The sequence below is a fragment of the Myxine glutinosa genome, chromosome 5 (genome assembly GCF_964187855.1).
Source record: "Myxine glutinosa chromosome 5, kmMyxGlut1.1, whole genome shotgun sequence".
NCBI classification, from domain to species: Eukaryota; Metazoa; Chordata; class Myxini; order Myxiniformes; family Myxinidae; genus Myxine; species Myxine glutinosa.
Window position 1 is genome coordinate 45,796,306 of NC_136265.1, and position 13,147 is coordinate 45,809,452.

Genomic DNA, 13,147 nt, shown 5'->3' on the forward strand with positions numbered 1-13,147 from the left:
TTGGGAACCTTCAATGCAGCAGAAATTTTTTTGTAGGCTTCCCCAAATCTGTGCCTCGACACAATCCTGTCTGAGCTCTGCAGGCAGTTCCTTCGACCTCACGGCTTGGTTTTTGCTCTGATATGCATTGTCAGCTGTGAGACCTTATATAGACAGGTGTGTGCCTTTCCAAATCATGTCCAATCAATTGAATTTACCACAGGTGGACTCCAATCAAGGTGTAGAAACATCTCAAAGATGATCAAGAGAAATGGGAGGCACCTGAGCTAAATTTCAAGTGTCATAGCAAAGGGTCTGAATACTTATGTAAATGTGATATTTCAGTTTTTTCTTTTTAATAAATTTGCAAAACTTTCTAAAATCCTGTTTTCTCTCTGTCATTATGGGGTATTGAGTGCAGATTGATGAGGGAAAAAATGAATTTAAACGATTTCAGCATAAGGCTGCAACATAACAAAATGTGAAAAAAGTGAAGGGGTCTGAATACTTTCTGAATGCACTGTATGTGTGTATGTATGTATGTGTATGTATGTACGTATATATATATACATATATATGTTTGTGTGTACAACCCACATGTCTGTACTGTATGTACAGAGTACATACAGGCCTGTGTGTGTATGTTTGTACAAAACACATGTGTGAAAAGCAATATGGAAACGAGTTGTGCTTCTAAAATGGCAACATTTTATTATGTACATGTTTAAAAAAAAAAAAAAAAGGGTTTGGTTTGGCATGCTTTCAAAAGCGCTGTGTAATGTTTAAATAGACAAATATAATCGTACTAGTGCCCCTTCGTTACCCTCTCCCTGTATTTTACAGCATCGTTTAAAACCCGGACCATCAGTCAAAGCAGTAGAAGCAGGTAAACACATGGCTTACTCAGAGAGCACATAAAGAACCTCAAGCAATAGGCTGAGCCCACAAGGCCCTCACAATGCAACGGTGGGAGTATCAGCTAAAACCAGTGGCCTAAAAAAGTCAGTGTATATTAAAACAAAAACAAAAAATCACAGTTTTTCTCATACAGTATAATCAAACTCCACGGGGTGCTTTGACTTGCATAACATGGGTTCTTTCAGTAGATTTCATTATAGGAGCAACCCACCGAGGAGGGATATTACAAGTTGTATCTGCGGTTGTACTTTGATACGTTGGCCCCACCGTTGCAAGGAGGAGCTAATAAGTGCATAATGAAGGGGACATGAGCATGGGAAGATTATGAGCAAGTAGGGGAGGCAAGTGCGATTACTTGAATAAGTTGAATAAGTACCTGTGGTTGCGATCCGGTTTAGTTTGCATTGTCCGACACATTGACCCGCTCAGGAACCATAAGCCAACGCTTGCGTCCACCACCTTAAATGAAACAGGTGATTTGTCCTCGACTGGACGCCTCATATCGATTTGGTGACGGATGTGATGCGAAGACGTTTCAAACACAAAGCTCGAAGTGGCTTCAAAATATCTAGGCCATGGTATCTTTGTTTTGGTTTGGCGTGTGGTTGGCACCGCTCATGCCACAAGAGAGACACAATTCCACTGCAATGTTGTTCTGCGTGCAGAATCCCATCATTGTTTTGTACACCTTGGTGATCTTTCATGATGACCTCCATCTCAAGCTGTTTTAGTCTTCCTGAGGGAAGAGCTTTCTCTTCACGAATGCAAAACTTTTCCATCCTGGGTGCGAAATGCAACGTGGCGGCAGCAATAGAACGTCAGGGTCATAGTTAAACTTTATTAACAATAGCTGAGGTTCCTTTTTAGCAATTTTAATGCTGACCACACTGGAACTTTGAAGTCCTGCATCTTGGCCTCGGCATGACAACAGTGATTCTCGAGGGTGCATGGTTGTGGTGGACTGGTGTGTTACAATAAACTCTGGAATAATGGAACAAAACGGGACACGTTGCAGTGGAAATTGCGCTCTTGGCTAGTTAATGTCATAACCAACGTAGCAGCACTTTGTGCGCTCGAGGCACCCACTTTGTGCTTGGCATGGAGCACAGATTGCGCTTTGAGTTGTCTGGGTCACCATCTCTGTGTGATCTAATGTCTCCCTGTTTCATTTGTCTGGGTCGCAATCTCTGTGATCTAATGTCTCCCTGTTTCATTTGTCTGGGCCGCAATCTCTGTGATCTAATGTCTCCCTGTTTCATTTGTCTGGGCTGCAATCTCTGTGTGATGTAATGTTTCCCTGTTTCATTTGTCTGGGCCGCAATCTCTGTGTAATCTAATGTCTCCCTGTTTCAGTTGTCTGGGCCGCAATCTCTGTGTGATGTAATGTTTCCGTGTTTCAGTTGTCTGGGCTGCAATCTCTGTGTGATGTAATGTTTCCGTGTTTCAGTTGTCTGGGTCGCAATCTCTGTGTAATCTAATGTCTCCCTGTTTCAGTTGTCTGGGTCGCAATATCTGTGTGATCTAATGTCTCTGTGATCGAATGTCTCTGTTTCATTTGTCTGGGCTACAATCTCTGTGTGATCTAATGTCTCCCTGTTTCATTTGTCTGGGCCACAATCTCTGTGATCTAATGTCTCCGTTTCATTTGTCTGGGCCACAATCTCTGTGTGATCTCATGTCTCCCTGTTTCATTTGTCTGGGTCGCAATCTCTGTGTGATCTGTCTCCCTATTTCATTTGTCTGGGCCGCAATCTCTGTGATCTAATGTCTCCGTTTCATTTGTCTGGGTCACAATCTCTGTATGATCTAATGTCTCCCTGTTTCTGTTGTCTGGGTCACAGTCTCTGTGATCTAATGTCTCCCTGTTTCAGTTGTATGGGTCGCAATCTCTGTGTGATCTTATGTCTCCCTGTTTCATTTGTCTGGGCCGCAATCTCTGTGTGATCTAATGTCTCCCTGTTTCAGTTGTCTGGGCCGCAATCTCTGTGTGATCTAATGTCTCTGTGTTTCAGTTGTCTGGGCCACGATCTGTGTGATCTAATGTCTCCGTGCTTCAGGTGTCTGAGCCACAATCTCTGTGTGATCTAATGTCATCCTGTTTCATTTGTCTGGGCCGCAATCTCTGTGTGATCTAATGTTCCCTGTTTCAGATTCCGTTCATTAACCCTTCCAAACTCTGCGGCAATTGTCAATAACCGTTAAACACGTCACCTGATGTTTAATCAGGCATTCACTTTGTACCGCACGGTGTATTGGAGTTTCACTACAAGAGTAACGTGAAAGCAGTCAGTAGGTTACCGTGCTTGGAAAAGTAGGATGCCACCATTTACGCTCATTAAATCATAAATTCACAAAATAACTTCCCACCTTCAGGTGGTTGTTCCTTTACCGCACGTCCAAAGCCACCCTACTTCATACGATGCCAGCAGAGAACGGTTCAAGACGATAGCAATCCGACCAGCTCAACGCCTTGCAAAATACCCTGGTTGGCTCGAGTACTATCCGAAAGCACATGATTGACAGCTGGGGGGTAACCAATTCATGTGATGAAGATGAACATGAAGTCTTTGCATGACTTGATCTTCGGGCAGAGTTGAAGCATTCCGAAAAGTGCCGTCTGCTTTGCCTATACCTATTGTGAGCACTTCACAGAGGAAGGAGGCAGGTGGCAGTTATAGCTCGGAAGTCGTTAGAAAACGAATGAATGGATGAAGCAGCAGTCACATTTGTGATGTTCTATCAAAGCTGGGTGGGGTCATATGTAGGGAAGTTGGTGACCGGTTAAAACACCATCACAATTACACGAAGAAGGAAAAAAATCTTAGCCTTGCTCCTGCTTATTACAAAAAATGATCACAGCACCGAGACAGGGTTCATGTGCATTCCTTTTCTCCACCGTGCGTTTAGGGTCTTTGTAGTGTGTGCAGGGACTACTCCAGACCAGTGCGGCTCTAGCAAATATGGCTTCCGACACCGATAAAGAGGAATGTTGGCAGAGGCTGTGAAATCTTCACCACGTATACAAATCCATGAACAACAGCAAACGTTTTTCAATACGGAATCCTTTTGGTGTCCCGCCGGGGACACTAAGGAAGTACCTGGGCCGAGGTCAAGAATGTGCTTGCTGCTTCACAAATCGGGGTCTGCCATCTTGTCTATCTGAGCGACAACTATGGTAAAATCCATACAGCTCCAGAGCTACCTTGAAACAGCACAGCTTAGTTCACACATTGCATCGAGTCGTTTGACCTTTTGTTGGTGATTTAAAAAACCCCCACCCATGTTGGTTTTGTGTTGTCGCATCATTGTCCGTGTTGTGACGACAATTGGTGCAATTTTAGTTGGTGGACAATCGAACCACCATTTTATTTGAGTAACTGCTCGTTGCTCTTTCCCTACCCACCTTGTCCTTCGAAATCCTTTTGTCTTCCCTTCTGGGAACCCACATCACATCATTTCTGCACATCTGCTGTGTTCGTGGTGATTGTATCAGTAGATTTGCGAGCTGGAATGTAAAGTCTTAACACAGTTGGATTCTGTTTTTCCTTGGTGTGGCACGACCGCCTTACTACTTGACATGCTCAGCTGGTCGCAGCAGCAAGTGGGCCCAGTATCTGCATTCGTTGCCTTCTCAGAGGGCAGAATGGCTTAGCAGATCAGACCCTTCCATCACTTTTCACTTCCTTCTCCCAATCAACTCCAAGTTCTTCCTTCGTTCTGCATCTCTTACATGTGCAGGACTTCATACGAAAGATGAAAAACCTGTCATTGCAGCCGGCCTAAGTGCAGGCCGCAACCCTGCAGTCATGCCAGACCTGGGCCCAAAGCCCTCGGTTGCCGGGTATGGTGGTGGCTTGCCTCCAGGATTGGCACCTTCTGCTTCACCTCTCTCAGAAACTGGGCCACAGCAAGCATGGATGTCTCGTCGCTGTCGGCGCCATGAGCTGAAGTAGCTTGGTTCACTGATGTAGTGGTTCACAAAAGAGTGTGAAGAGTCGGTTTCACTCGGCACATCTGGCTCTGGCTCAGGGACATGTACTGCCTGGAAGAACAAGAATGACAGGGGAATCTAAGTTAGCATTCATCATCATCATCGTTGATGTACCATACTCTCAGAGTGTTGGTGTTGCTGAAGGTGTCTCTTGGCAAGTTATGCTGGTAGCCATTGCAATTGGTCAGGGCAGAAATTTAGAATTTGTTCAGGGTGACAGTGCCAACTCGCCTAATATTTGTGAACTACACCGTGGGATCTTTGGCATCCACCTACGACCAGTGCCGACAGACGACCCCTCCGGCTCAACGTCCTTAATGGATATGTATACACAAAGAATTAAGTTAAGCACCCCTACACAACGAATTAAGGTAAGCACCCCCTAATATATATTCTTTGTGTATATGTATACATTGGCATATATTCTAAGGTATGTGAGATCAAATAATGATCGGTATGACATTAGCAATTATCCATTGATGAAATTGAGTGATCAAAGTGAAAAAAAGTGATTGGTTGAGTCAGTGATCCGATCACGTGGGTCCTACACACGTTATTGACGCAAAGATCGCTAGAGGTCTTCTCAGAACAATGACTGTACGTTAGAAACCATAAACGTCATCCACACTGTCCGTGATGGACCTATAGCTCCATACTTAAATTGAGGTGAAAATATGCCTAAAATTCCCAAAAAATTTCACCTTAAATTATTCAGAATAAAATATTGAAAACGGCATGATTGTTATGTTTTTATGTGACCATAATATCACTTCTCCAGAAAATATAGCAATATCATGGGTATATTACACTGTTTTGATGACAACAAACTTGTAATGTGCGAGGTTGTAAAAAAACGGGGGGGGGGGGGGGGGGTGCTTAACTTAATTCTTTGTGTATAAAATAATAAAGGTAAATTTAAAATAACAATTGTATTATCAAACATGACTAGCTCAATGTCATCTACGTGACATTGTCATCATTGTATGTCATCATTGAATGTCATCTGCTGTGTTCTATGTCATCATTGATGACTTTACATGGTGAAATCGACGAAGAATGGAGCTTCTGGACATCCTTTAGTGTAGAGCTAGTCGACTACAAGAGCTAACAATGTACAAATAGGAAACTAACCTGACTCCGGCAGGCACAAGCTTACATACTATTCAGGAAAAGATCTCTTTTTGCTAAATATTGTCAACTGAAAAATAAGACAAATACATTGAGTTGAATAAGGCTTGGTGGTAGATTTTGTGATCTGTGAACATCTCAACATCAAGTGAACTCCCCATAAAAATTTTCTGGATCCGCCCCTGATCTCTGTGCCAAGATCAACAAGATCGGTAAATGCATGTCCGAGGAAAGTTTGAGAAAGTGGTCAATATCGTTTTTTATGCATCCACTGACAAAGTCGCCAGGGGCATTATGTTTTCGGGTTGTCCGTCCGTACGGGCTAAACCTCGTTTTTCTCAGCACCATATGTCCGATTGAGACAAAACTTTCAGCGTAGTAGTGACACCCATGCAGAATGTTTTAATGACAATTGTGACGTCATAGGTTACATGGTATGGCAGCCATCTTGGATTAAAAGCAAATAATTAAAAAATTCTTTCTCAGAAACTGCTGAATGGAAAAATTTGAAACTTCGCGCATTGTCAAGTACTCCCAATGGGGAACAAAAGCAAGATAATGATGACATCATAGGTGAAGTGGTATACCAGCCAAAAATGTTTCAATCGAATTCTTTATCCTAAAAATCTGAAATTGCATGCACATGATCTATAATAATAATAATAATAATTCATTTATTTTGTATAGCGCTTTTCATGAAGCCCAAAGGTGCTTTGACAGAGTGCAAAACATAATGCATAACAAAACATGAAAACAACAATTGTGTTACATATTTATGTGAATGTATGTGAATTACCATTCAGGTCTTTGCTTATCCGTGTGTAGTCTATTAAGGGTTGTTGTGGTTGGAGGGTCAGGAGCCCTTCTGAAAAGTGGCCGGAAACGGAAGTGACCGGAAACGGAAGAGGAAGGGACACGAGGAAGAAAAGGGACGGGTCTTCTTCTTTTTTCCTCGCCCCGCTCCGACGAAAGGTGGGATTGATTGAGCCGTGTGGAAAAGCGGCGTTCCCGAGCCCGTCTGGCGAGAGGAGTTACCGGGACGGATACCTGCCCGGTGGACGTCAAACTGTCGTGTGGCCGTGCACCGACCCAGCGTTTGGCACCGTTCGCGACACCGTCTAAAAAGACGCGTACGGGTCGCCCGTTGGGGCCTAACACGCCTTGCAAGCGGCGTGGGGCTTTTGGCTGGCTTTCCCGTACCCGCTTCGCGTGGCCACGAGGGGCTGCAGCCGGGGTGTCGGGTACGATACCTGCCCGGTGGAAACACGTCCACCTGGGGTTCGTTCAACCGCCCGAGTGCGGCGACGCCGACCATCATCTTGGTCAGGAGGGGCCCAGAGACATTGTGCGGGACCGAGACCAAAAGGGGGTCGTGAGTACTCACGGGGACACACACATGTAAGATGGCCATCTTAATCATAGGGAATTGATTGTGGATGGGGAATTGTTGATGGTTGTTTATTGTTGATTGCTCGGGGAAAATCTCCGTGGTGGTATCATTGAAATTGTATGGTATCATTACCATTGAAATATATCCTTGAACTTCAGTTGTCTCTTGGGTGGAATTCATATAGATTGCGTGGCGAAAGCGCATATATAATATAACTTTCTGGCGAAGTTCCTCTCACGGTCCGGGGGTCACCGAGACCAGGTATTCACCGAGGGGACCACGTAACAGAATTGGGGGCTCGTCCGGGATTTAAAATTGTATAACATAATAAAATAATAGTTTTTTATTAATTAAAATTTATTAATTAATTATTAATTGGTAAATTTTTTTTGAGAAATTGGGGTAAAGTCTTGGGTGAAGGTTAACAGGTGTTAACGATAGGCACCATGGCGTTTGTGGCACAGAACTTTGTGGTAACCCCGAGTGAGGCACAGTTCCGAGCGTTGCTAAAGTCGGACCTCTTGAAATTGGCCAAACATTTTAACTTGGAGGTCCGAACTAATTTGAGGAAGGCAGAGTTGCAGGCCACGGTGATACAATATATGGTGGGATTAGGAACATGGGACGAGTTAGCCTGGGAGTGGCTACCCGAAGAACCAGAAGATGTTGAGCTCCGGAAACTGGAGTTGCAATTACGGAGCCAGGAACGGATTAAAGAAGAAGAAAGGAAAGCAGAAAAGGAAAGAGCAGAAGAAGAAAGGAAAGCAGAAAAGGAAAGAGCAGAAGAAGAAAGGAAAGCAGAAAAGGAAAGAGCAGAAGAAGAAAGGAAAGCAGAAAAGGAAAGAGCAGAAGAAGAAAGGAAAGCAGAAAAGGAAAGATCAGAAGAGGAAAGGAAAGCAGAAGCGAGGAGAGAAGAGAAACAAGCAGAGGAAAGGAGAGTGGACCGAGAACTCCAGGAAAGGTTAAAAGAAGAAGAAAGGAAAGCAGAAGCGAGGAGAGAAGAGAAACAAGCAGAGGAAAGGAGAGGGGAACGAGAACTCCAGGAAAGGTTAGAAGGGAGAAAAGCAGAGGAGAGGAGAGCTGCAAGGGACCTCGAAGCAGAGGAGAGAAAAGCGGAAAGGGAATTAAAGGAACGTGACATGGAGCTTCAGCAAGAAATCAAATTCAAGGAGCTGGAGTTAATGAGAGAACGGGGAGAGGCACCACCCTTGCTGACGGGGTCGACACCTAACCAGAGAACCTGGGATGTGGGCAGACATGTGAGGCTGGTTCCACCGTTCAGTGAAAAGGAAGTCGCGAAATTTTTTCCACACTTTGAGAAAGTGGCTCGACAATTAAACTGGCCGGAGGAGGCCTGGACCATACTCGTGCAAAGTGTGCTGGTGGGGAAAGCTCAGGAAATTTATTCGGCGCTACCAATGGACCAATGTGCAGATTATGAGGTACTGAAGACGCACATCCTCAAAGCCTATGAGTTGGTTCCGGAAGCTTACAGGCAAAAATTCAGGAATGCCAGGAAGAGGGAGAGTGAGACCCATGTGGAGTTTGCCAGAGTGAAAGAAAACATGTTTGATCGGTGGTGTGAGTCAAAAGGAGTCGGCAAAGACTTCGAAACATTGCGGGACTTGATCCTGGTGGAGGAATTCCAGCAGTGTGTCCACGAGGACATCAAAGTGTACCTGCAGGAAAAGAAAGTACCAAAGTTGTGGGACGCAGCCACCATGGCAGATGATTATGCCTTAACCCACCGAATAGGGGTCCACAAACCTAACTCCTCGCCTAGACTTCAGCAGGGGAGTTATGGAACACCCGGTGCGGAGAACGACCTTACATGGCGGCGGCCTCGAGATGATTATGGGGACAACTATGATACCCCAACAGTTAGAAATCCGAGGGCTACGGGCCCAAGACAAACTTATTTTTCGGGGGGCTCAAGGCCGACCCCGAGGTTCTCCCCCGGGCCTACTTGTGCTTTTTGCCATAAAACTGGACACTTGATGTCCCAATGTTACCTCCGGAAAAGGGAGAACCCGGAACGGAATCAGTCTAGTGCGACTCCGAATGCACTGGCAAGTGTGAGAAATCATTCTTGGAGAGCAGAGCGGGGGGAAGATTCCCCTGTCAAAGGTACGGCGTCCCGGGAGAACCTTGTTCAGGAGGGCTACAAACATTTCATTTCAGAGGGGTTCGTGTCGCTGGATGGCGACCCGAGTAACCAGAAGCCAGTTAGGGTATTGAGGGACACAGGAGCCCACCAATCGTTGATGCTGGAGGGCATTTTGCCATTGTCGGAGAAGACGGCAACTGGGGTTAGTGTGCTTTTACAGGGGGTCGGGGGCTATGTTAAAGCTCCGCTTCATGTCATCCAGTTGAGTTCTGAGTTGGTATCCGGGCCGGTCACCGTAGGCTTACAAGCCACCCTTCCTGTGGAGGGAATCTCTTTTATTATCGGGAATGATTTGGCCGGGGGGCGAGTTTCGGGTAATCCAATAATGGTGGACAAGCCCAGTAAGGAAAATAACACCACTCGGTTAGAGATGGAGATTCCGGGTATCTTTCCATCCTGTGCAGTGACTCGGGCTATGGGTAGAAAGCACGCGGAAGAGAAGGAGGAAGAAAGAGAGGGGGAGTTGGAACCCTTAGAGGTAGGGGAAGACAACTCGGAAAAGGGAAATAACCAGGGGAGGGATTCCCAGGAATTTCGAGAAATGGTAGCGTCTGGAACGCAAGGGGACGTGGAGTGTCCGTCGGAGACCGCGGAGAACGAAGTGGAGCAAACCGCGCTGGTCCGAAGGAGACTAGTGGAAGAACAACACGAAGACTCGGAGATCCAGAGGTTAATTGAGAAAGCCGTTACGGAAGAAGAGGCTACGAAGATACCTGTGGGGTATTTCATGAAGGGGGAAACCCTAATGAGGAAATGGAGGCCCCCGGAGGTGCCCGCAGACGATGAGTGGAAAGTTCACTATCAGATTGTGGTGCCACCGCTGTACCGGAAGGAGATCTTGAGTTTGGCACATGAGACCCCTTGGGCCGGGCACCTGGGAGTGAACAAGACCTGTGACAGGATATTGGTACATTTTTTCTGGCCGGGACTGCGACGGGATGTGGCGGAGTTCTGCAAGTCCTGCCATTCTTGTCAGCTGGTGGGAAAGCCGAATCAAAAAATCCCACCCGCCCCGTTAAAGCCAATTCCAGCTTTTGAAGAGCCATTCAGCCGAGTCATTGTGGACTGTGTGGGCCCTTTACCCAAAACCAAAGCTGGACATCAATACTTACTGACCATCATGTGCGCGTCCACCAGGTTCCCCGAGGCAGTGCCTCTGAGGAAAATAACGGCGGCAGTTATTGCAAAGGCCTTGATTAAATTTTTCACTTGGGTTGGTCTACCTAAGATCATCCAATCGGATCAGGGGTCCAATTTCATGTCCACACTGTTCCAGCAAGTGGTACACCTGTTGGGGGTGGAACAAGTAAGATCCAGCGCCTACCATCCTGAGAGCCAAGGGGCCCTGGAAAGGTTTCACCAGACTTTAAAGAATATGATCCGAACGTATTGTTTTGAATGTGCCAAGGATTGGGATGAAGGGATACCCCTATTGTTGTTTGCGGCGAGGGAGTCCGTGCAGGATTCCTTGGGATTCAGTCCGTTTGAACTGGTGTTTGGACACGCCGTGCGGGGACCGTTGAAATTGGTGAAAGAACAGTGGTTACTACAGGAGTCTCGGACACCGATGGTGGAGTATGTGTCCACAGTAAAAAACCGATTGGCAAAGGCGTGTGAGGTGGCACGACGGAACTTGAGAAGGGCCCAGGGGAAAATGAAGGAGAGACATGACAAGACCTCGCAGATAAGGAATTTCAGTCCTCAGGACCGGGTGTTAGTATTGCTGCCCGTTCCAGGTCAGCCCCTCCAGGCTAGATATTTCGGTCCTTATGCAGTGGAGGAGAGGGTGAATGAGACAGACTACGTGGTGACCACTCCCGACCGACGAAAAAAGCGACAGTTGTGTCATGTCAACCGACTGAAGAAATATCATGAGAGGGAACCGGTGGAAGACGTAGTTCCTGTCTCACCGGTCGTACCGGTGAAAATGGACGGAAACGCCGGTGTGAAGTTTGATAACTTGGATGACCAGGCCTGCCCCAAATTGACGAACACCGAAGTGTTGAGTCATTTGGATGAGAAGTTAGGTCATTTAACAAGGGAACAGCAAGGACAACTGTCCAGCCTAATGTTCGAATTTAAACATTGGTTCACAGATGTACCTGGTCGTACGGACTTAGTATATCATGATATCGAGGTGGGGGAGGCCACTCCAGTGAAACAACACCCCTATCGGATGAACCCGGTGAAGATGGAGTATCTTCGGAAGGAGATGCAATATATGTTGGACAATGACATCATCGAACCAAGCAACAGTGAATGGAGCTCCCCATGTGTGTTGGTTCCGAAACCCGATGGCAGCTTCCGGTGTTGTACAGATTTAAAACGGGTGAATGCAGTGACCAAGACCGACTCCTATCCGCTCCCGAGGATTGACGACTGTATTGATCGAATAGGCCCAGCTAAATTTGTTACCAAATTTGACTTGCTGAAAGGGTATTGGCAGATCCCTCTTACCGATAGAGCCAAAGAAATCTCAGCTTTGGTCACTCCGAATGGGTTATATCAGTACAAGGTCCTCCCTTTTGGGTTGAAGAACGGGCCGGCTACATTTCAACGACTGATTAATAGGCTCATTGCAGACCTGGAGGGGGTGGAGGCATATCTGGATGATGTAATCATCCACACCATGACCATGGAAGACCACATTAAGCAAATCCATGCATTTTTTCAGACGATGTCCGAGGCAGGTCTGACCATCAACTTAGCCAAGAGTGAATTTGTAAGAGCACAGGTAGTGTTCCTCGGCCATGTAGTAGGGCAGGGTCAAGTACAACCAGTGACCGCCAAGGTAGAAGCTATCGATCGCTTCCAAGTCCCAAAGGGGAAGAAAGAGCTGATGAGATTCTTAGGTATGGCGGGGTGGTACCGGCGGTTCTGTAAGAATTTTTCGGATGTGGTAGCCCTTTAACGAGTTTGTTGAGAAAGGAGACCCCATTCGTTTGGGATGGCAAATGTCAGGCGGCCTTTGCCCATGTCAAAGCGATACTAATGAGCTCTCCGGTCCTAACCGCTCCGGACTTTCAGGCACCTTTCAAGTTGGCCGTAGATGCAAGCGATGTGGGGGCTGGAGCGGTCTTGTTACAGGAAGATGAGGATGGGGTGGACCACCCCGTGTGCTACTACTCCAAAAAGTTCAATAAACATCAGGCAAATTATGCCACCGTGGAGAAAGAGACCCTGGCTCTCCTGCTAGGGCTTCAACATTATGAGGTGTATTTAGGAATCACGTCCTTTCCCATAAAGGTCTTTACGGATCACAACCCCTTAACCTTCATTCAAAGAATGAAAAATAAAAATCAGAGGTTGATGAGATGGAGTTTGGCTTTGCAGGGGTTCAACTTGGAAATTGAACATGTACGGGGCCGGGACAATGTCGTGGCGGACGCTTTGTCCAGATTGAGTTAATCTAGGGGGGGGGGGGGGGGGGGGGTTGAGTTATCTGGTTTGTTTCTCCAAATTGGCCGGCAAAGAAAGTTTTCGCTGGGTTCAAACTTTCTTTCTTGAAGGGGGGGAGTGTTACATATTTATGTGAATGTATGTGAATTACCATTCAGGTCTTTGCTTATCCGTG

General features: G+C 46.3%; 1 protein-coding gene across 1 annotated transcript in view; it reads right to left on the reverse strand.

Moving 5' to 3' along the window:
* Positions 1-704: 704 nt before the first annotated feature.
* LOC144892260 (protein sidekick-2-like) overlaps positions 705-13,147 on the reverse strand; it is a 71,506-nt gene continuing 59,063 nt past the window's right edge. The window contains exon 6 of the mRNA XM_078778007.1: positions 705-4,939. Within this exon, the coding sequence (XP_078634133.1) occupies positions 4,640-4,939 (300 nt within the window). The 3' untranslated portion in view covers positions 705-4,639. The remainder of the gene's footprint in view (positions 4,940-13,147) is intronic.